Raw genomic sequence first — 24,521 nt, forward strand, 5'->3', positions numbered from 1 at the left:
TGTATCTTGCTGGAGAAGATGCGGGGGGGGGGTGCTGTTACATTCACAGCCTGTGTGTGGGTTTTCTACTGGGGCATCTGGTTGACTAAGGTTTGAATGTTAAACTAGGTGGGCCTGGGCTGATCCAGCACAGTTCTTATGGGCAACTTGAACCTGGATCCAACTTGTCCTAGCTTTTAATGTTATTTTATTTGTATCCTGTCCTTCTGCCCAAAAATGGCTCTCAAGACAGCATTTAGGGACAGTGAAAATAGTGGAAAGAAAACATTATAGTGCAATGAAAACGTTAACAGTTTCTGGGGGGAAAGTATTGTTAAAAACAGCACCAAACCCATCAGAAGATCTCCTTAAGCAAAGCAGCCTTTTCCAGGGGGTGGAAGGACATGAGAAGGGAAGCAAACGTAACCTTATTTGGGAAGGAATTCCCTAGTGTGGAATTTCTTAGGATTTCTGGAGCAGCCACCAAGAAGGCCCTCTCTTCAGCGACCCCCACAAACAATTTAGGAAGGTGGCCACCTCAGGAAAAAGGCTTCCTCAGAGAATGTTGAGGACTGGGTGGGCATGTGTGGGTTTCTCATCCAGCATACTGGCTCTTTTTATTTAATAGTAACCCTTATTTTGGCATTGATCCCACTCTTCTGGTGTGTATGCACCACTTCAGGTGGAAGGGACTGCCCACTGTTAAAAACTGCAGTATTATACCATGCAATATAACAGGTCCAAATAACAACAGAACCTTTGCATCTCGAGATATTTATCAAGGTAGGGATCAAGACAAGCAAGTAGCTTGTGGGAAGGACTTAATAAGTGGTTTCAGAGTTCAGTGGAAGGAACAGCTAGAGGAGAGGCTGATGGAGAAATACTGAAGTATATTATTAGTTTTCCATTTCTTTGTGCTGCATCCAGTTGCAAAGATCTTGAGGCACATCACAACACCATTTTAAATTTTAAAAAATAATACTGTGGTTTTAAAATTCATACTATAATACAGGGCAACAGGATTCATCGCTTAGTCCCGAATCCTCAATGCCCGCATCCCCTCTGACCCTCCATCGATTCACTTCTTACTTTTCCCAGGCACAGAATTTGCTCCAACTCTAAACTGTGTGTTCTCTTTTAATCAGACACACTTTAGTTTGTAAAAATCCCTTTTATATGAATTTTAGAGTGGGTTTTAAAAACCAGGTCTCTTCATTTTTAAAAAAATAGGGTTGGAACTGATTTGAAGGGGCTTGGGAAAATCAAAAGGGAATGGGGTGCTTGTAGTAAGCACGGGGTGTTCCTGGATTGAGGGTAAACCCCTCATCTAGCACTGGAAGAAAGGTCTGGGATTAAGAGGGGAGGCCAGATGGCTTGGATGAGGAGGTAGTGGGGAGATGGGGGTGAGACTGAAGGAGGTGTATTGTTTTGATTTATTGAAATCAGTTGTTTTTCCCTTTTCTTTTATCCAAAAAGACCCCTAGGACAGCTAACAGTGATCACATGATATAAAAATATCAGTGTTGTAAAACATCATACAGAACAGCAGCAACAAAAGCTAATCAGCCGTACCTTTCTCCAAGGCCCTTTTGAAACTGTTCACTGCCCTCTGGAAGGTGATTGAGCCAGGCAGAAAACAGGCAATGGGAATGCATTCCAAGGCTGTGGGATAATTACAGGCAAATGGGCTCTAGGCTTATAAAGAAGGAAGGGCAGGTCTCTTATTTGGATGAGAGACTGAGGCTCAAACCAGGACGTGCAAAGGGGAAACATGTAGTACCCGTCGTAAAGCATGGGTTTGTTCTGATTCACCACAGCAATACATTTTCAGTGGTGATTGGCTTTTAGAGTGCTCAGAAACTTAATATGTTATGATTCTGTCTGAAAAGAAGCATTATATCCAAAGGGCTGCTTGGTGTCATTCTGCTTGCCATGTCCCCTGTGTGTGTTCCAGGTGTTGGGCTCCAAAAGGAAGGGCAAGGGGTTTGGGCAAGGGCCAGAATGGCTGCAATTGGACGTTGTTGCAGCTGGAGGATTAGAGGAGGGATTGCTTACTTAGGACTCGGGGAAGCCCAGGCCAAGCAAAACTGCTTTCTGGTGTGGAAAACTTGCCTGGTAGCAGAGGGCAGCAGGTCTCTGAGGGATTGGATCTACCTGCCGCTTCAATTCCTCGCAAAACTCCATGGCATTGTTACATGGCAAAATACAGGAAATTAAAATGGTAACTAGACTTTAAGGGCAGGGCAGGTAGCAGCAGTGGGCCTTGCCAATATGATGGAGCCTTCAGTAGTTAAATATATATAAGAGCATTTCAACAAGTACAATTTGCATGGCATATCACCTCTAATTAAATACCCTCTCCTGTACTATGAAAGGTGCAAAATTCTGTCCTCCTTCCTATCTGGTTACTCTAACTCCGGTGCATGGAAATGCCTGCCAGAGTAATTTTGTTAACCACTAAGGTGTCAAAGATTCTTACTTTTTTTAAACAAGTTAACATGCCTTCCTTAATGGAATTTTCCCAGGGTTTCATCTTCGCATTAGAGAAAATATTATCTGCTAAGTTTTGCATTCCTCCACCTCCAACAGAGGCCACAGCTGTTAAAAGGATAGGATCTTGGTATGTAATTGAAGTGATGTGCATAGACCTTCAAGCATCTGAATCTCATTTTGTTACATACCTCCTGACAGTTTCTGCCAGAAAAAAAGTTGACAATCCAGACACTGGATTGTCACATGCTATTCTGTTGTTATATTAAATTGCTTTTTAAATTGTTACAGTTCTTAAGGTTGTTATCCATATTTTGCTGTATCTTTGTTTACAACCAGAAAGGTGGCATAGAAATGGAATAGCATACATTTAAGAGGAAAGTGTCTCCCCCATCTCCATAAATAGTGGAACCTACATTTTTAGTGGGACTGGGAAAGAAATGTGATAGGTGGGAGAGGTGATGACAGGGACGTAGTTACAGGGTTTTGATTGTGGATGACTTCTACTGTTAGGTTATGTTCCCACTGGCAGTTCTTTCTACTAAAATTAGGACTATACACATTCCACTACTGCTATGAAGTTTAGACACGACCAGCTTAAATTACTGCAGAATATTGAACAGACTCTTCCACCCCTAGACCTTGTGTATACTGTTTTCTCTTCAAAGAAGCAAGACATCTGATTATCCTTTTAAAAGAAACATTTATTAACTTGTAAAGATAAGCTTTACGTTGTTCCATAGAGTTAAAATCTTACTCTTTATCAGCTTTATGAACTTATCCAGCCCCAACCAACTTTGTACTAACATATGCAGAAGCCTTAAGGAGACAGTGTCTCTGCTCATTTATCAGTTAGCAGTGATTCTGGCTTATTACACCATAATTATGAACAAAGAGCATGCTAATACCCTCACGTTCCCTATTATTTTGCTCCTCCCTTTGCATGAGCAGGTAAATGAACTAAGAAGAGAAAAACTACATGGGATGTCCAAACTCAGGATTATGGTTAAATGCAGCCAAAGCAAGATACATAAGCAAGCAAGCAAAGCTGCATCAAGTGTGGTAAATCATAATCCTAGCTTTGGATGGTGCGCCAAGCTCTTTCTGGTTTATCTGCTTGTGTCCAAACTGGCTGCATGGCCCAGCATCTTGCTTGTTCACATGATGGTTTACAAAGCCATGGATTCTGGCTTAAACAGACATCTAAATGCTGCCAGTGTACAGTGGCCACAATGTAGACAATAATAGGGTTTTGCTCATAGATAAACCAGTTCAGTACAGTATTGTTGAAAGAAAATACCCATCCTTATTGTGAAATAATGGGAATTACTCTGCTTGGGACCAAAGAAATGAATTGTATTTTCACAGGAAAATCTTACTGCTCAAGATAAGCAAGTTTCTCTTGAAGCTTTTTCCACACTTTCAAAGAATATGTGGGAGGGCATTCCACTTCCTTTCTGCTGCAGTTTTTGAACAGATGACTCTGGCATGGCTCAGTAATTTGCATGAAAATGTTTCTAGGTTTAATTCCTGATATCTCCAGGTAGAACTGGAAAAAATCATGCCTGAAACCCAGGAAGATGCTGACAGTCAATGTCAGTGATACTAGCTAGATAGAGCAATGGTTTTACTCAGTTCAGGGTAGCTTTTTAGGTTCCCATTTGAAGTAAAATAAAATGTCAGAATTGTGGGCATTACATTTTGGAGTAAATATTTGATACTTGTAAAGGTACCTGCAAATGAACTTTCATCTAACTGAGTCCTTATCAAAACGCCCTAGCCCAAAAGACAACCAAGAATTTCCCATAGGCTTGCACAATCAAGAAGCAGCAGCCCTGTATTGTGGCCTTCCGTGTATTTAAAGGCCTCGCTGTTTTGCAGGGCAGGATTGGATAGGCAGCAGAAAAGAGGTCAGGGGGGTTTTATGGAATTGGTATGTATCTAGAAAGGTTGCCATATAGAGATGACTGCCAGGCTACACAAGTTATTGCATAACTGCTTTAAAAGTCATCATAAAATCAAGAGCACATACCCGTAGTTTAAAAATATAGCTAATTGAAATCACTCCTTGGCAAAAGAAGCTGCTCTCTTACAATATTTTGTCATAATCGTAGCACTTTTAATTTTGCAAAGTGCTTTACGGTTTTATTGTGCTGGTCTCGGCTGTATGTGGGTTTCTGTAGTAATGAAAACCAAGTAGGTGATTCATGATGCAAACTGCTGACTTCTTGATCACTTAACTTTGTTCTGAGAACCATTTTTCCAGCTCTACATTCTGTCACTTCCTGAACATTTTGAATTAGAAAATGTTCTGCCCCTAAAATTGATGGAGATCTAACTTAGTGGAAGAGTTTGCATGACACAGAAAAACCTTGGGAAACGTAACCACACTCTGTTATTTAGATGATTGGGCACAGCAGGGGCCTTGATCTATCTGCAGTGCCTCAAGGGGATGGGATACTACAGGAACATAAGATTTCAATATTGTGAAAGCAGCTTTTCCAATCCAGGAATAGCCAGCAGTACGTGGGGCTGCGCATTGTCATTTAGAAACATAGAAACAGCGCGGGTCAGTAGGGGCCTCCTGGGCCATCTAGTCTGAACCCCGGCTCCAGCCAGCTCCACTCACGACATGCCCACCATGTGCATGTCCAGCCTATCTTTGAACACCCGCACCGATGGGGCCTCAACCATTTGGGCCCGTTTGGAATTTTGCAGAAGGGTTGTGGGGCCCTCGCAAAACGGCTGCCATGGGGTGGGGCTTGCCCAGCCCACAGAATGCCTGCCAAAATGGGCACGGCCACCCCTAGAACACCTTCCTTCCGGAGGCACGCTGGGAAGACCGAAAGAGAAGCGACTTGCCCAAGAAGCAAAGCCCAAGGCAGAGAGGTTTGGGCTCTGCGCTACGAAATGCAAAAACTCCCTTGCAGCTTCCAGCCCCAAAGCCCTTTTCGCAGAAAAGGAAGCGAGGAGGCGTTTGTGTTCAGGGCCGGCCGGCTGGATGACGATTCCTCACGGCACCCACAAGACAGAGGTGTGGCCTGAACCGCATGTGCCAGACCACATGCTCGGCTGTGTGCCACAGCCAATATCCATGTCACAGAAGGAACACGGATGATGCTCGGAGAGGAGCACATGGAGCAAAGCACACACCCCATCAGAACACCCTCTTGTACCCCACATGGGCACTAGCGGCCAGCGCTTTCTTTGTGGCGTGTGGCCCTCCCAGTTTCCATAAATATATATTTTAAAATTCCAGGGCGATGCAATGGGGAGGGGCAGGGAGCCCGGTGGTACCAAGAGCAGCCGCCAACACCCCGGGGACCGCAGCCACCATGGCAGGAGGAGTGGTCAGCGCCCCACCTCTCTGATCCTGCCCACTTACTGCTTAAAGTACTCTCCCCTCTGCTTTACACAGAGCCAACCTATTCAAGTTTCTCCAGTTGGCTCCCTGCAAAGTTCCAGAAGACCACACTTCGTGGAAGAAGGCTGCTTCCTTTTTTGCAGCATGATCCCTTGGTTTCTTAGGCAAGGACTGCTGCCTTAGGTGTCCGCAAAGGGGGCGCTCAACATTTGGGGTAATTCTTCATGGTGGGGGCAGGTTTGTGTCAGATCAGTCATGCCCCCAGTTCAAGGATTCTGGGAGATGTAAAACCATTTTTTCTTGGAGTAAACATGCATAGAATTGCAACCTCATTTTATGACTTAATGCATGTGTGGAAGTGGAATACTCTGTATAGAAGACTATTTTTTCATCCCACATCAGTGGGAACCATCTTCACATTCAGTGCTTAATCTCCTATCGACCTCTGTTATTTATATAATAAATTTGCAGTGTTCAGATAAGCCAAACAGTAGTAGAAAGTATTATTTCTAAACTGCTCCAGGAATATAGAATGCTGTTCTTTATCCTCTCCATTCTGAGCATCATTTCAAATGACATGATTCAGGGTTTCCTACTGTAGTCTTTACTTTGCCTTATACAGCTCAAATTTCCTTCACAGCTCCTTAAATTGGCAAGAGCAGCCCTACTCCTTTAATATTCTCATGCAGGAATATTGCAGCATTTCCATATTACTCAATTTTAGAAGGAGACCATGCTTTTAAAAAACTTCTTTATATAACGCTTCACTTGGTGCAAACAACATAAGAAGTAAAGGATATCTGGAGCTTAAGGAACATGTGTTAACTGAAATATTTGCTACTCTAATGATATAAGAATGATAGAGCATGGCTTGATTAAGATTTCACAGTGAGTTCATGGCAGGAGTGGAAGATGGACCATGTTTTTGCAAATTTATTTCTCTGTCTACCTCTCCATGCCACACCTTGAGGCAAATGAATATAGGGAAGTACAACCCCCCCCCCTGCATTTTTGTGGCTCTAAAGCAAGTCCACCTTTGTTCTCTGCCATTTAAGTGAACATGCACCTGCTCCTAAAAGCTGCAACGGGAAGACAGAATAGTTGTGCCTGCTTTCCCGGATGAGATCACAAGAGCTGATGGGCTTGCTCAGACTGGTATGACAGGGTGTTGCCCAGAGGATACTTTTCTAAGGTATGTGGCAGGATGAATTGCCTGATTCTCCACACATGGCCGATCCTGTGATTCCATCATGAACCTTTGATTCAGAGGCTGCCAACATTTTTGGATTGCTTCTTGAAGCAACAGAAGCAACTTCTAATGTTTGCAAATTCTGGATAAGACATTGAAGGCACAAGTCCATTCATGGTTCCCTAAAAAAAAGGGTTTGCACTTACCAGCATGGCTGCCTGGGCCATGCTGGAAATTGTAGGGCTCTTTTTTAAGCTACACATGCATAGGAATGCACTCTAAATCGTGGTGTAATTGAGGTATTTCAAGACAGACCAGTGTGCAGCAGTATTGCACATAGGCCGTGCTGAATGCATTTTGCTCCAGGTGATCCCTTTTGAGGGGCTTATATGGTGCAACTGCTACAGTGGCCAAAAAACTGCAGTTTGGAAGCACCTGAAGAAGTGCACCATGCAAAAATGTTTCTGTGAAGGAAGGCTGGACTTTTTCAAAACCAGTTTTAAAAATCTGACTTTTAAAACACAAAATTTCTTTTGTCAAGGCTGTGGCACCAAACGTAACAGTGGGTCCTAGCTATTAAGCCAGTATTGAACTGGTGTACAGGAGGGGGTTAATCTGTGGGCCTAATGCTCATTTTCTGCTTAATTAAATCATGGCTGGATTCTCTCATATTATGTCTCAACCAGTGTTTCCTGCTGTGTGATTACTTTCACTACATTGCATTGATATCCCTGCTTTCTTCCTCTTGCCAGGAGTCCAAGGCAGCTTACAAGGTTTTTCTCTCCATTTTATCCTCAGGACAAGAACCCTGTGAGGTAGGCTAGTCTGAGAGACCATGCCTGGCCCACTGTCACCCAGGGAGTTTCCTGGCCAAGTGGGGACTAGATCCTAGATTTCCTGAGTCCCAGTCCAACACTTTTAACCACTGTAGCACAGTGGCTTTTCTCTATCATAGCTCAAACAAACTTATAAGCAAAGCTCAACTTCTTAAACCCCTCTTTTCCAGAGATCTAATGACTGGCTACCCAGTTTTCCTTTTCAACACAAAAGAATCCAGAACCTAACCTGTGTTCATATTTTATAAGTATAAATGTGTTTAAAGAACTGTATTTTTATTAAGTGATAAGACCTGAGCTTTGCTAGTACAAGGAAGTAAATTAGGTCACATTTCAGAAGAAGCATTCTCTCGGAAAAAATAGAAGTAAGAATAGGTCTTTATTGTCTGTGTGCTTTTTTTTTTTTTTTTTTTTAATGGGGAGGACTTTTCCAAGAAACACTTTCTGCAGTGATTAATTATAAACGTGCATGTGAATTCTGCCTGGCCCTCTGGTCGCCTAATGTCAAATATGAGACCAATGCAGTGTTACAAGCCATGATGTTGTATTAGTGCAATATAATAGTGTGGTACAAATGTACTCCTGCTGCTCAAGATTTCTTGCAAGCTAGAAATGGGTTAAGGCTGGATGTGGCAGCATTCAACGTTACACTGTCCAGCTCAATAGGGAGGACTTGGATGTTCCATCATACCAGTTCTCATTTATATACTTGGTAAATATTTTGAATATAGGACTGTATGACCCACATCTTGCTGTTGTTGCTACCGAGGCATTAAAGAAAACATGGGTGGTCCTGAATGAGAAGGAGTGAGCATGCCAGCAGCCCTCCTGGTCCCACCAAGCTCAACAACCCACAGATGCTCCCTCCTGGGGGATTCTTTGTAATGTATGAACCAGGAATTCTTGGGTTCTGAGGGAAAAATGATCTAGATTTTTATCTAAAGAACATGCTTGGTTGGAGTGGGCAGGAACCACATGTTTTGCTTGTGCATAGCTAACTGGGTTTTGTTCCAACTAGAAATGCAGAACCATGCTTAGTGGGGAAGCCTCATTACCTGTGCCCAGCCCTCAATGGGATATACAATGTCAACATAGTCAGACCCACTGGACACATCTTACATTTTGCATCTGGCATCTGGACCAGCTACTTTTGCCGTTAGGGAAACTTGTGCTCAGCAAAGCAAAACCAGCCTGGTTCCACCCGCTCCTGTAGAGGAGTGAAGAGGACTTGGCCAGCATGGTTTTGCTACACGTGGTTTTGCTGCGTTGTCTTTGCTTCACACGCTTGGCTTCGTAAGCACTCTTTGAATCTGTATTCTGTATCCAAGTTTAACTATTCTTAGTTTGAGGTCGTTCTTGGTCATATATGAAAAGAAGTAATTGCCCTCTTCAACATGGCACGTAGTCAATAGATGCCACTGATTCCACAGTTTGTTTTTCACAGTTTGTTTTTATAATCACTGCAGTTGTGAGTTCAATTAAAAATGATCACATTTTCTTTCTGCTTTAGGTGATGAGGACTTAATCCTATTAGAAGCTGGAAAACATGAATTCCCCTTCAGCTTTCAACTCCCCCAGCAGTAAGTGCAGCAGTAACATAGCTTGATATACTTGTGCTGTAATATTCTTGAAGAATATCTAGAGAGACTTTCAAAATAGCAGACCATTGTGAATGGAACAGATTTTTTTTTTTTGCCCCCAAATTCAAATTCTGCCCTGATCTTGATTTTGTTTTACTTGCCTTGTTTCAAGAGTTTGAAGAAAGCAATTTATTCACAGGTAGTGGGATCTATTCAATCCCGAGGAATGAAAATTACAGAGTTTTACAAGTCTTCCAGCTTTATCCCCAGTACCTTTGCCAAGCAAGGACTGATTCCAGCAGTCAGCAGCGGAGAGGCAAAACACAGCTCAAGAAAGCTGTTGTGGGAGGGTCTCGGCCAGTGCACACTCTTCATTACTGTATTCTCTTCCGAGCAGCTGTGATCTCAAACAACTCAGTTGTGGAGAGGGTTGTACAAGATGGCCTGTGTGGGCAACTTAGTTTTTAGTTGCAAATAGCATTAAGATAAGGTTCAGAGACTTCCATCTTATTGAAACTGCATGGCTGCACCCTCTCATAAAGCTCTGCACTGTTTGCATGGACCACGCCGAATGAGGGCTGGACAGAAGAGGAATGTGCCAGGACAGGGGTCAGGTGGTCCAAGGAAGGGGGCTCCAGACCATTTAACAGCAGACAGTGCTGTTGCATTTCTTCACCACCATGAAAGCTACAAATTTAGGTTAGGCCGTTGACCAGGCAGATCATGGAACTAAAAAGAAAAGAAGAATAGCTGAATGATTCACTTAAAGAATTCTTCTCATTGGTTTTTATCCTGAACACCAGAGTTGGCCTACAAAATTACCACCCTGTGTGTGCGCAACCTCGCACATGCAAAATGAAACTGAAACAGCAGCCTCTGTTGCTGATGACTAATTAGGTTCCTACATCTGTATGGATATATCTGTAGTTTTTGTTGTGCTGATACATTTGCCCCCTAAGTACTGTATGGCTAGAGGGCAAACAAACTTCTTGCTAGCCAATGGAGAAAGTCCTTTTGGGAGCTCAATTCAAAGTGCTCATATTAACATTCAGAGCCTTAAATGGCTTGTCTCTGCTCATATGTGCCTACATGGCCTTAGAAGGATTTTAAGTGGATTTTTCCAAGAACCTTTGCCAGATGAAGTGAGGTGGGTAGCTACTAAGAAGATGACCATTTTTGTGTGTGGTAACCTGGCCGAGGAATGCGTTTCCCAGGGAAGCTTGCCTGGTTCATCCATTGCGCTGCTTTTAGCATTAGGTGAAGATCATCTTATTTTCTCAAGCATTTTAGTCTTTCAGTTTTGTTGTTTCAGATACATTACCGTATTTTAAATATTTGCATTAGATGTTATTTGGTTAATTTTACTTGGCTAAATTTAAACCGTTAAAACCTCAGGTTGCTCAGTGTACAAATATAACAAACAAACAGAGGTAAACCACCAGCTAAACAATAGCATTACTGGCTTCATGGAATATTTAACTACAGTCAAATAGGCAGTTAATTGCCTGGCATGCCAGCCCAACTACAAACAGGCTTAATGGTACTTACGATGTGCAGGAAGCATCATACTGCAGAGCATAATTCTGTTCACTTCCAGTCACGTGGACTGAACTCAACCTGTGATGAGATTCCCCGTCAGAATCTCGCACGTGCCTGGTTAGTTATAATGCCCCTCAGGCTTTTGGCATTCCAGCGAGAACATTGTAAACAGCTGCTTGTGTTTGCTGTGAGTCTCACAGCTGTGAGTCTACATCTGAGAAACATGGTAAACTTGTAAATGGGAATTTCTTGTCTTGTGTTCAGATCCTTGCCAACATCTTTCACAGGAAAGTATGGCAACATTCAGTACTATGTGAAAGCAACTCTGGAAAGCCCGGTGACCCCCAGCCAAGCTGTGAAGAGGGAATTCCAGGTTATCAGCCACATTGATGTCAATTCCCCAGTTCTTCTGGTAAGAACAGATCTAGCCGGGCTGTGCATGGGCTCAGTCCTCCACTCAGCCATAGTCTGACAGACTGTGATATTTCGGGTTTTGTTTTGTTTTTACTTTGCTGACCTTTCAGTGCATGTAAGCTCTTTTCTAAGCTTTCTCTATAAATAGATAGCTGTAGGTTGCATGAATTGCAAGCACCGTTGGGGTGGGGGAGAGGTTCCTGCTGGCACAGTTGTTCTGCCAAAATTTGGGCCTGGATTGACATGCATTAATAAGGCTTACTAACAGTAACGCAGAAGCTGAAAAGTACTTACTTTTATCAGAGTATAGCTACATTTATGAGCCCTAAACCACCTCCTCCTCATTGTTGTTATTGTTACTGTTATTATAGTATTGGTTTTCTTTTATTCTTGTTGCAAAGCATTCAGAAAGCCTCTGGCTAAGCAAATGGTATATAAAAGCTTTTATAAATAAACAAATAAATTGTAGATTATGGGACAGTAATTAAAGTGAACTGTTTACCATTCCAAGCTGATTGAAGCTCTGATCCCTGTGCTGTGTATCCTAGCATTGTGAATGTTGTTTTCCAGTATTAAGTGTGCAGATGCAGCTGCTTCCACCTTTTCAGTTATTATTTTCTTATGATGGATTTGGTTACATTAAGGCATTCAATTTCTAATGACCAGTGGGAATGTAGTAATAAAAGCAGGTTAGGGTAATAGCATAGACAATGAAAATGAATTAGTTTGATTCCTGCTGAAAAACATAAAATTAGAATTTGCAGTATGTTTAAATTTGATTGTATGATTTCTACTGCTTGGGAAATGCTGGAATCGTTTTAACTTTTCATCATAATGCTGAGGCAGCATGACTAGATTCTTCTTCACCAGTTCTGCTTTCTCAGAAGGTTTTTGTCACTGTTCCTTCTAAATAAAATATGAGACATTAGGACTGAGTGTGTATTTCAGTGTATTCAGTATTACACTGAAATATGCAGCAGTATAACAAAGCAGGTTAAATGAACAAAATACGTGTATACTTTTCTCAGATCATGGGTAGGATTTAATTTTTACTGCAGAATTCAACTATGTTAACTGGACCCAAGTCATTTCCAGGCCCAAATCGAAAGGCTGGTTTTAGCCTGCAGAGCTCTGAATGGCTTGAGACTTTGATACCTAAAGCAGTGCCCCCTCTCATATATATCTACCTTAAGGTTATGCACAGAAGCCCTTCTTTAAACACCACCTTTCTGAGACTTGGAGGGTAGCAGCTAGAGGGTGCTTTTTTGGTGGTTCTGGAATGCTTTCCCAAGGGAAGCTTGCCTGGCCCCCACACTGTTTTCTTTTTGGTGCTATGTTGATACCTTCCTGTTCTCCCAGGCTTTTGAATTCTTTTAGATACTGTGTTATTTTATCATTTATTCCTTGCAGTGCAGTTTTACTTATTCCCTACATTAAATGTTATGCTCTGTTGCCATGCTTGTTAATGTATATGATTGATATTTTATTGGGATTTAATTGTATTGTAGTTTTTTTAAATGTAAAATACCTAGACAAATTTATGTTATGAAGTATTTAATAAATAAAATGCATAAAAATTACTAGCCTACCCCCCTAAAAAGTTGCCTGGGAATTTAAAAATAGTATGTGAGGTGGTTTTTTTCAAACTAACATGGGAATAGGTGGTCTTGCACCCTAGAAAGCAAGCTGTAAAAACACAACTGTTCCTGGCTTACAAAATTTGAGAAAAATGAAATGCCCCAAGAGAGAAGTGAATATTGAATATTAACTTTCTTATCTCAGTGGAAGACAAAAGAGCACACAGAAAAATCATCACTACCGTCACATTAGGAGCCTTTCACAGCCACCCTTTGCAGATTGTAGATGACGCAAGACAAATTGCTGCCTTCATCTCCTTTCCTCATCCTTGAATTTATACTGAGGCTAGTATGTAGTACAGGATGGTCCACTTGTGGCAGAGTTGCAGTGCACCTACCTGTTTTCTCCCCCATCACATTATTAATTGAGCTAGGGCTGGCCAGAATGGGCATCGGCACTTGCCTTTCTCTGTTTTTGCTTACCTAAAGAACATCTGAAGAAATAGCCTTGAAGCATGCTGGGGTAACTAGTGGGGTGCCACAGGATTCAGTCCTGGCCCCAGCGCTCTTCCACATCATTAATGATTTAGATGAAGAAGTACAAGGAAAAATGATCAGATTTGCAGAAGATACAAAATGGTGGAATAACAGACACCCTAGAAGACAGAATGAAGATTCAGGGTGATATTAATAAACTTGGAACACTGGGCTCAAAGCAACAGAATGAGATTCAACAAGTGCAAGTATCAAGTTCTCCACCTAGAAAAAAGAAACCAAATGCATCAATATAAGATGAGGAATATGTGGCTCAACAGAACTGAAAAAGAAAAGGATCTCGGAGTAATTGCGGACAGTGGGCTACATATGACCCAGCAATGTGATGCACTGCCAAAAGGGCAAATGCTATTTTGGGATGCATTAACAGAAGTATTCCTTCCAAATCACAAGACACAGTAGTTCCTCTATACTCCTCACAAGTCAGACCTCACCTGGAATACTGTGTCCAGTTCTGGGCACCAAGTTTTAAGAAAGATGCAGGTAAATTAGGGTGCAGAGGAGGGCAACAAAAATGATCCAGGGTTTGGAAACACCACCCTATGAGGAGAGGCTGAGAGAACTAGGCATGTTCAGCCTTGAGAAGAGAAGACTGAGGGCGGACATGATAACCCTCTAGAAGTACCTCGAAGGCTGTCACAAAGAGGAAGGTCAAGATCTCTTTTTGCTAATGCCATAGTGTAGGACACAGAATAATCAATTCAAGTTGCAACAACCCAGATTCAGGCTGGACATCAGGAAAAGTTTCCTCCCTGTCAGAGCAATACAACAGTGGAACCAGCTGCTTGGAGAGGTGGTGGGCTCTTCCACACTGGAGACATTCAAGAGGAAGCTGGCCAGCCATCTGAGTGGGGTTGTGTAAAGTGGTGTCTGCAACAGCAGGGCGTTGGACTCGATGGCTTTCATGGCCCCTTCCAACTCTACTATTCTAGGATTCTATGAATAAAGTGACTTAGCCACTGTGTAATCATAACTAGGCCTGCATTGCCATCAAAACTTAATACAAAGCAGTGTTCAATCTATTGTCTGCTGAGGGAGCTGCGACTGTGGCAGTGAATGTCTACAGCTAATTAAAATTCACTGCCCATCTTTATCTGTGATTGACCTTGGGATACGGAAAAGATGAATATAAAGAGATAACTAACTGTTCCAAAAACAGACCATAGCCCATGCAGAGAAGCTACTGATTCTTAATTTAGTGGGTCATGATTGACAGAACAAGGAATGCGAACACCAGAGTGCTTTTCAAAACAAGGCCGAAGGCTTCTGGAGCAAAAGTACTTGCTTCTGACAGCAGTTCCCAAATGCCATTTGGACACTTGTAATGCTCTTGTCAGCGGCACCCACCTGGCAGCTGCTTGCCAAGGAGTGGCAGCAGATTTTGGTGCTCTCCCCATGCAGCTGGATATTGGGGCACACCCACAATGACGCAGCATGGGTGAAAACGGCCCCAAAATAGCCTGTGAGCAATAAGCCACAACTGGTAGAGCTGCCCCTGTTTGCCTGACACAGCAACCCACCTAAAATAAGCAGGGGTTGGTTGTGATCCTGCCTGAACTAGGTCACCAACTACTGTTCCTGTTGAGTGTTTATAGGAATTTATTTATTTAAAGTTTTATATACTGACAACTACAGTCTCAGAATGGTCTACAATAAAAACAGAATACAATGAAGCACAGCATCCAATAAAATAAAACCCACATGAAACCTGGCACTGAAAAGAGTACAGAGTCGGTGCCAGATGCACTTCTCTGGGCAGCACATTCCATAACTGGGCCACCATTGCCAGGAAGGCCCCTCTCCAGGTAGCCACCCTCCTAATCTTCAAGGAGGGCTCCCGGAGAAGGACCTCCACACCAGATCTTAAGGGGCAGGCAAGCAGGCACAGAGGAAAGGTGACGTTCCTTCAGATATCCAGGTCCTAAGCCATTTAGGAATGTGAGCAACAATACCCTCAAATTTTGCACTGTACCATAAGGTGGCATTTAATAACATGGTGTAAACCAGAATAGTTCTTGTTTTTTGGAGGCTTGTGCTTTGAGTCAATTGAAAGATTCGTGCTTCGTTAATATAATAGGATGTTGAGTGTTAGCACAATCTATCCTTTCCCATATAGAAAATGGAAGGGGGATGGTTTTTGGTCATCTACTGCTGTTACTTCATGCTTCTGCCTGCTAAGTGAAGATGTCCTGAATGTACATAGTCCCAGTGAGTTAATCTCTGGTTGTGCCTCTCTGGAAAATATCCAGGATCAGCTATAAAAACTAGAGTCATATGGCAGTAGTTTGCACAGTGGTAGTTGACACAACTCACTTTACACATGTGACCAATAACATCATTTGACTAATAATTGAATAGTAATTGAAATGAACATCTGGATAGTGGTTTCAAACTGCTAACTTGGGATCTCTAGTCATGGCAGCAGAGAGCAATGAGCCTGCTGCAGTTGCTGGACAAGTAAATATGCTGCCCTACAGAGCTATCCTGTGGAATAAAAATGGGCAGGGGATGGGTTTCCTTCGGAGGAACTGGTCAGCTTGGAGCTGCATGAGACCCATGCCTTGTTTAGCGCAATTGCCTGTTAGAATGGGATTGGGTGCACCACGCGAGCAGATGTACCCGCTTCGCCTCCATCGCCTTGTTCTGGATGCTCCTTGTGTGCCATTCTGGCTGCTGCACACAGGTGCATCTGCCACAGATGAAATGTTGCTACTGAGAAATTTCAAAGCTCCATATTGTTTTTATTGATTTTTCTTCTTATTTTTTCAGAGCCCTGTGAGGCAAAGCCAGGAGAAGATGGTTGGTTGCTGGTTTTTCACTTCTGGCCCAGTTTCTCTGAGTGCCAAAATTGAGAGGAAAGGCTATTGTAATGGCAAGTGTGAATTCTTCCGTTTATTATATTCAGAGCAGAGCTAGACATTCAGTTGGCAAATGCATGGCCTCAGACTTCTCTTTCCAAAATAATGGAGATGCAGAAGTGAAGGGTGTGTGGAGAAGGATTAGCAAGGGGGAGGGACATGGCCAGTCTTTTCTAGATTTCCTCTCTGCTTCATGTGGAGCTGTTGTACTCCTTCCATTTTTAGAACTTGCTGTGGGCGAAATTGCTTGAATGGCCTAGAATGAGGGCACTTTCAGGGCAGAATAAGCGAACAAGAAAACCTCCCCTGTCATTTCTAATTCTCTCCTTGAAGTACTCTGTCTGTGTATCAGTGCTAGGATTCTGTGTTTCACTGATAGCATCATTTTCCACCCATGCAATATCCTGTTTAAAATGCTCAAGATTTTGTGGCATAAAGAGAAAAAATTAAGTGAAAAGCTAAGTAAAAGCAAGCTTATATATGTGAGATTAAAAATTGTATACATTGGAGGTCTACTCTGTTAAACAATGCTTGCCTTTAAAATGTGTTAGCTTTCAGAGGAATGAGAACACCTGGTTAGAGGGAGCTTTCTTGGCACATAAATAAATTTTCTGTAATTGTCATAGTATATTTGTATACAAATTTTAAAAGTTTTCATGGTGCCCATTGCAGTAATAAACTTTGGATGTACTCAAAACCCGTTTGGCCAGGGGAAAAAAACTATTACAAACCCTAACCATCCACATTCCCACCCGAGCCCTTTTCAGCACATGCATTGCCTGTGTACAAAGTATGTTTTGCTTAAGAACAAATATTTAGGCTATCCCATAAGGGAGTGGCATGAAAGATTGCCAGCAGAAAAAGGAAAGTTTTTCCGCACTTGCTACATGAAGCTCTTTAACACTTAAGAACCACATAATGATCAGCTGATTTACTTTCTGGATTGTTTTGTCTTTGTTTTAGGTGAAGCTATACCAATCTATGCAGAAATTGAGAACTGTTCCTCTCGTTTAATTGTTCCAAAAGCTGCCATTTTTCAAACACAGACTTACCTGGCTAGTGGAAAAACAAAATCTTTTCGCCAGATGGTTGCCAACGTGAGGGGAAATCATGTGGCTTCTGGGAGCACAGATACCTGGAATGGGAAAACTTTGAAAATTCCACCAGTGTCTCCTTCGATCCTTGACTGCTGTATTATCAGAGTTGAATATTCCTTAGCTGTGAGTATAGCTTTTCATGTTTAACTTTTTAAAGAAAATTATATGTTGTATCTGAGGAAGAGTTCTGAAAACACTGACTGTGGAGAACAGCTTGTGTTGCTCTGTCCATTTAGTGATGCTGGTAAATTAATAGAGGCCCATGGGCTGTTCATGGAACCTTCATGGTATTGCTTAATTGTGGCAAACTTGTATGCTTTACCCAAAATGGCTGACGGGAAATTTTGGACCTTGTTGCTTGATAAGAATGAAGCTTCTGTCAACTAGGTCTGGTTCCCCCCTGCAGTTACTGTGAAATTTCATATTTCTTGTCACAGGTATACATTCATATTCCTGGTGCTAAAAAGTTAATGCTTGAACTGCCCCTGGTGATTGGCACAATTCCATGTACGGCATTTTCCAGCAGGAACTCCAGTCTTGCCAGCCAGCTTGGTATGGATATGAGCTGGCTGGCACTGACAATGCCAGAACATCCAGAAGGTACAGACTGGGATTTTGCTTTGAGGTGATGGTTTTACCTGGTGTACTTGGAGTAACATGAGCAAATATAGCTAGTGGAATGTTGACTTGGGGAGAACCAAGCTAAAATTCCCACTCATCCATGACCTTAAGTACCCGGATCTATCTTGTAGGGTGATTATGAGAAAAAAATGCTATGTTGAATTTATTTGGGGAAGGATGAAATACAAGTTAAATTTATAAATCATGGGGTCCTTCTAATGTGTCCCAAGTAAATTACTGTAATGAAAGCTATACTCTGTCTTTTTGTTGTTTCAGTTCATAAGATTTAAGTGCTTCTTAGGTAGTGCATGATTTAAACTCTACTGACCATTCAGTTGTCGTAACAGCTTAGGCACAGATTCATGTGCAGCAGAGAGCTAATGAAGTAGTTGCTGAACTGACTTAGTTAATGTGTGTTTTCCTTTCTTAGCACCTCCCAATTATGCTGATGTGGTGTCAGAGGAAGAGTTCTCAAGGCATGTTACTGTTTTTCCACATCGCATTGACTGTGAAGAGCAGCTCTGTTGTCCTATGTTTGCTTACATACAGGAGTTCCGGTTTCAGCCCCCTCCTCTCTATTCAGAGGTAAATTAAGTTGTTCAACTGCATATTATGAGAGCAACTCTTAACTCTACCCAAGTTCCACATTAGCTTCAGACTCCTGAGCAGTAAGTGTATTTCTTTTCTCTGCAGATTGACCCACATCCTTCTGAGGTGGAAGACAATCAACCAGTGTCAATCATTGCTTAATTATGATTTTTTAAAAGTTGCACCTTGGTCAGATGGATCGTACTGATTTTGGTTACTACAGCCTCTGCTTCTAATAAAACTTCTGAACACCACTGGACATCTACGTTGAAACAGGCATGTATCGAGACAACTGAAGTTTTTCCTCAGAGTAGCTTGTGCCCCTTTGTGGAGAAGGAAGAGATGCAAGGATGCCTTGTTGAAGTAGTTGCCATAGAAGAAGGCATGAAGTCATATTACCAGATCAAAGACCTCTCCCATGGGGCAAATGGAACTTATCTGAAAAGAAAGAAGACTTAGAAATCGGTGCAAACAGTACTTAAGCCGAGCTGAAGAAGCAAGTGGGCATGGCTGCACTGAGGTGATAAGACAATTGGATTTCTGTGACCAAAAGGCACTCCATTTGGTTTCCACGGCTTCAGTTTGGCAAGTTCTGCACCCAGACGAGAATGTCCTGGATCAATTCAGCATTTTTAAACCACCCATCTGATAGCAATAAAAAGGTGGTACTAAAATTCATACTGATTTTGAGGGATGTTAAAGATACTGTAAATACTGTTTTTTTGTCAGTCTGTATGGTAAAAAATTTATTTTAGTGCTAAAGCTGGAATTTTATAGCTTCTCTGCACACTGGGTTCCTGTTCAGTTTTTAATTTGAAAAAGGGAAGTAGATTAGCTTTTCCACAACACTGCAAGCTTGTGTTTTTTGGCATCTTTAGTAATGGGACGTGATCTGGCAAAGTGCCAAAGTAGCCAAATACACACCCAGCCCTTAATTTCATCATTCTGTATCGCTGCTGCTAGAGAACTGGATTGACTATAGACGGGATGCTTTTTCATTCAGTAGGAATGATGAAAGAAAGTGACCCTCATCAGTAGCAAGGGATTTTTTATATTTAAGATCCTCTTTTAAAACAAAAATAAAAGGCCTACCTCCGTTGGATATGGGACTGAGACCCAAAAGTAATTCTGCATAAAGTTTAATTTCTCGTAATTAATAAAAGACAAATGGGAAGAATTGTCAATAGGTCCAAAAGGGTATATTTTGTCTATGAAGAGTTGTGGTGGGGAGGATGGATTTTCTTGCAAAATCATAATTTGACAGGTCAATGCTCTGTAACACCAAAATGAAAGCCTCTTAAAATACTGTGCTTATGTACAACAATAGGGTTCATTTGCAGGGGCATTGTCCTTTGCCATCTTTTGTTTAGTTGAGCTGAGTTTTATCATGGTGCAATATAATTTGACTTATTTCTCAGGTCATTTAGAATGTGACTTTTGTTGCTAAGAGTAATATCTTGTGCTAGGGCTGCTTCATAGGTGATAGGAAGCTCTGTACATACCTATACTCTCCCTACCCCACTTGTCCTACCTCCACCTCCCATTTCCCTGTTATATAAGCTCTCCAGGCAGGTACCTGACCCTTTGTATACAGTAAGATGCCATGCATGTACCTGGCACAAGATAGATAACAAATAACATCATTTTGCGGCTTAAAGAAAGAGGAATGACTCCCTAGGATGGCTCCTGCCTCTTGTAGTTTTAAGTACTTGCATTAAAAATAATGCAAAAGAAATTAAAAGGGCTGCCTCTTATAATCAACGACCACTTTGAATCTGTCCGAAAGGTGTCATTTGATTTACTGTAAAAGAATAGCCAACTAAAAGTCAATGTTCTAAAGTAGATACTAAAATCTGATGTGTAAAAGGGACCCTTATTTGCCCCTCTGCCTTCCTCAGAAGCAGAGAGAGGGCTTAATCCTTGGCATGTTTATAGGATTGGGGCCATTCTGTTTCCTAGTGAGCAAGTAGTTCTGCTTGTGAAGAGTTCTGGCATGTAATGGGGTGGGTGGCAAAGCAAGGCACAGTAGTGCATCATCTGATGCTGTGCAGTGTTCAGAGGCCATGGAATTCATTCTTACAGAGGCTGATCAGGGATCATCATTTGTAGGGATGGGAAGGAGGAACAGAAAGGACTCCCTGTGTAGTAAAACCCTATGTTCAGAGGAGCAAGTTGATCTCTGCCGTTATTGTGAGTTAGGGAGAAGTTTCATTGCTCATGGAGCTTCCGTCAGCCATTAATAAGCTGTGAAATTCTCATGCAAATTCTGGGCAGGATTGCAGCCAAAATCTTAAGTGGCACTGCTTTTTCCTAACGTGCATAATATCTGCTGTCTGTTACTGCATCAGCCAGGGTGAAATTTGACAAGCAGGAAGGAGGGAGGGCCCTGAGTAAAGCAGTAATGCCATAGTGCAGTAGTCAGATTACTTGCTGTGAAAAGCAAAGTGCCCAGGCACAGCATTCAAAGAGAGCAGCTGGTCTGAGCCATATTTTTCTTCCACACCTGCCCTCAGTCACAGATTGGTGCCTTCTTTTTGTAAAGGGACAGCAGAAACTGACTTTTGTGAGAGTCTGTAATGCAACTCCTTCCATTTTATCTGATATGGTCTTATTTGATATTTGAACTGTCCAGAGAGCTTCATCTGTTGGGCAGATTGAAATTTAAAAAATAGTTACTAGCAAAGCATCCATCTCCGTGATTGATTAGCAGGAGCACAGACTCTCTTTTTATTTGTGGTGGGGTGGGGGGAGTGCAGTGTCTTCCCAGGCATGCCTGCTCAGCAGCACCCCCTGAACCAGACCGTGTCTCCAGCATTCTCCCCTCCTGGGCACAAACAGTTGCTATCATGGGAGGATGTAAAAAGAGTACGTTTAAGAGCGCTTAACCCTGTGCCACAGCCCGGTGGTCCCAGAAATGTCACTCATGCTTCTATCTGGGTGTTGTTTCTTGGGCACGTTGCAGTGACAGAATGTGGTGAACTGATGCACTTCTTAAGTATCAGTTGAGACGGGCTGGAAATGTCGCAACTGCTCTGCTTGGACAAGTGGGACAAGGAAGTGCACTTAAACTAGTGGCATGTTGCCCATTTGCTTACTTGAACCAAAATCATACATTGCAGCTCCTTTTGAGAAAGACATTTGTCTTAAAACCCAACCCAGACTGGTAATACTAATGCCTTTCTTAAAAGAAATGGAATGCCTGCTTTTAAAAAAAAAATGGTGCAGGTTGATAATATATACAAAGGGAACAAAAAAAATCTTATTAGCTCCTTTTTACTACTTGAATAGCAATAACATGGCTGTATAGCATGCATGTCTTAGAATACTAAAATTGTAACTATTAGGTGCTTCCAATGACTGACTGTAATGCCAATAAAGCCTGGCCATTGGTATAATTGTGGTCCTGCAACAGAAAAGCAGCAGCAGCACAAAGAATCACGATGCTGCTGTTTTGTCTTTGATCTTGGTATCACTTACTGGTTTACTTGCAAATAAACTGTGGCCTTAGATTGTTTGCAGAAAAGGGTCCCTTTGAAAGCATATAGCATCTTTCTAAGGGACCAGTTGAAAGCTGAGAAAGCAAAGCTTTCCCTCCAGGAGTCAGGGCAGAATTTGCTCCATCTGAGTTGCACAATGACGAATTCAATAATGCAGGGGTTTGTGTTTTCTCAACTACTGTAAAAGGGTTTTTAAAAAACAAGCCAAAAATAAATACCGGGAAATGATTGTATTTTCTGTGTAATGAACCCTATGGGTTTTGTTTCTTAATAAAAAGATAAAAGTATCTCCTTGTCTTGGTTTTTTTTAATTTGTGTGTCAGAGCATGGGATAGTTCTAAGCTAGTTTGGACCATTTAAAGTCTGCCGTGAATAGAGATCAGAGGCCCTTTTCTGAATTCTGCCACTGAGCTGTGACAGGTGATTACTGGGAAAAGTGGCAGCTTTGAAATGCTGACCCCTCCCCCCAGAAAGGGTTATGGCACTCTGAAGACTAATAAATGTATTATGCATGAACTTTTGTGGAGCAGAGAGCACTGTGCGTCAAGTATGTGCTGTGTAATCCTCAGGATATGGATCTAAAGAATAACATGAGATAACAGTGAGGCAGGAGATACCAAAATTACAGGCTGACAATTCTGTTACAAGCTTAAGTGGCTATCATGAAGTGGGCCTTTCTTCACGAATACATAATACATTTGTTAGTCATTAAGGTTCCACAAGTTATCTTGTTCTTGGTAGAAATTTCTCTAGAGGCTTACCTGGAACCCACTTGGATTCTTGGTGTCACAAGTTCAAGAAGCTTGATTTTTTTCATGCTTTTTTATATTTGTATATTGTTTTTGAGAGGTTTTATGGTTTGTAAATTATTAGGAATTTCATAAAATAATAGCTACCCCCATAACTCAATCACAGAACAGGAATATTTGCTCTGAATACTAATAGATAAGTAAAAATAATAATGCAGGATAGGGTTGTAAATAAAACTGGGCACAATCTACTGCCCCCAAGATACAAGATCCATCAAGCAGAAGAGAAATTAAACCAAGAAAAACTAAACTCCATATGTTTCAAAGCGATTTAGGCAGAGACTTCCCCTAGTAATGTGTCCCGTAATCTGCACTGCACCAAGGTGTGTGCATTTTGAGGACTTGGACAGTAACCAGAATGCATTAAATTACTAAAAAGAAGTGACTCACTTTCTCACAAAACATGGCCCATTTCTTCACTTAAAATCTTGTCTTCATTTTGTCTTGTCGTTTTGTTACTAATACAACATCTCTATACTTGGCTCCCATAACTTCTTTAACTTACAGGCTACAAAAAAGACACATAATTGAGTCTCATGCCATTGTTTCAAAGCCTTGTCATTTCTGACATTGCTCTGGCAGTGTTTGGGTTGAGGGGGGTGGGGTGGGGGGAACCTGGGGGTTTTTTCAGCATTTTTTTAAAGCAGCAGCAGTAGATCCAACTAATACTTTGGAGGCCGTGCCAAGTTACGTAGGAAAAAGGGAGAATGCTTCAGCAAAGAGGTGTTTTTTTTCCAATTGGGAGGGGAAGGAAACAGACAAAAATCTACCTAAAAATGCATTTATCTTGCATCATTAGATCCTTCCAGGTTAGGGCATCTTTAATATCTAGGCACCAGCACCGTAGCTGTGGGGAGCTGGGTCTTACCTGTTCATGAAATCGCTGGCACAGTGGGAATGCCCACTCATGAACCAAGTGTTTTTATTCCAAAAATATCTTAGAAGTTCTAGATAGCGACCATATGCATTGCACAGTTAAAGGGGCCAGGGGGCTTTGCAGTTGCCTTGTGCATGAGCATTTTTAAGACAAGGGTCCTTGCTCATTGGTAGAGCTCAGCTGTTGCATACAAAACACCCCTGCTGAAGGCCCGTAGCATCTCCAGGAAAGACCGCAGCTGAGATTCTGGAAGCCCTCTGCCACTGAGCATAAACAGTGCTGAGAGAGTGAGGTCATCACTACCTTTGGTGCATGGCTTAAGCGAGTAATTAAGAAATATTGTTTCCATTATTCTGTTGGCTCGGGGCTGTTTTTCTGAACATGGCCTGCAAAGTGACCAAAGAGAGCTTTGAAGCACACTTAATGAGCCTTGGGTTCCCTCTTGAGAAACAAAGGGTGATGATGTAAAACATGGACATTTGGCAAAGCTCTGCTAATTACTGTGTCGTCCCAGGACGATGTCATAGAAGAATGGAAGGCAACTGTGTGGAGCACAGCAAACCAAAGACTGGCTTGGGAAAAGTTTAGCCACCGGGAGCCCTGTAGTATAAAACTTGAAAAATAAAAACATTGGCTAATGAACTGGAGGGG

The 24,521-nt window shown here is 42.0% G+C and overlaps 1 protein-coding gene across 1 annotated transcript; it reads left to right on the forward strand.

Moving 5' to 3' along the window:
- Positions 1–8,288: 8,288 nt before the first annotated feature.
- On the forward strand, positions 8,289–22,471 carry ARRDC4 (arrestin domain containing 4). The gene is made up of 7 exons (XM_044445042.1): positions 8,289–9,438; positions 11,242–11,389; positions 16,293–16,395; positions 17,345–17,601; positions 17,916–18,078; positions 18,530–18,684; positions 18,793–22,471. The coding sequence occupies exons 3-7, from the start codon at positions 16,320–16,322 to the stop codon at positions 18,847–18,849; spliced, it is 708 nt and encodes a 235-aa protein (XP_044300977.1). The 5' UTR covers positions 8,289–9,438; positions 11,242–11,389; positions 16,293–16,319; the 3' UTR covers positions 18,850–22,471.
- The last annotated feature ends 2,050 nt before the right edge of the window (positions 22,472–24,521 follow it).

This window comes from Varanus komodoensis, unplaced genomic scaffold, assembly GCF_004798865.1.
Source record: "Varanus komodoensis strain SLA01 unplaced genomic scaffold, ASM479886v1 scaffold46_3, whole genome shotgun sequence".
In the NCBI taxonomy this organism is placed as follows: Eukaryota; Metazoa; Chordata; class Lepidosauria; order Squamata; family Varanidae; genus Varanus; species Varanus komodoensis.

What these genes read in the sequence shown, in the direction of transcription:
- ARRDC4 (XM_044445042.1), top strand. Translation starts at nt 16,320, where the DNA reads ATGGTTGGTTGCTGGTTTTTCACTTCTGGCCCAGTTTCTCTGAGTGCC. An exon ending in GAGGAAAGGCTATTGTAATG is followed by an intron (nt 16,396 to 17,344) that starts GCAAGTGTGAAT and finishes TCTTTGTTTTAG; the next exon opens with GTGAAGCTATACCAATCTAT. An exon ending in AATGCCAGAACATCCAGAAG is followed by an intron (nt 18,079 to 18,529) that starts GTACAGACTGGG and finishes TTCCTTTCTTAG; the next exon opens with CACCTCCCAATTATGCTGAT.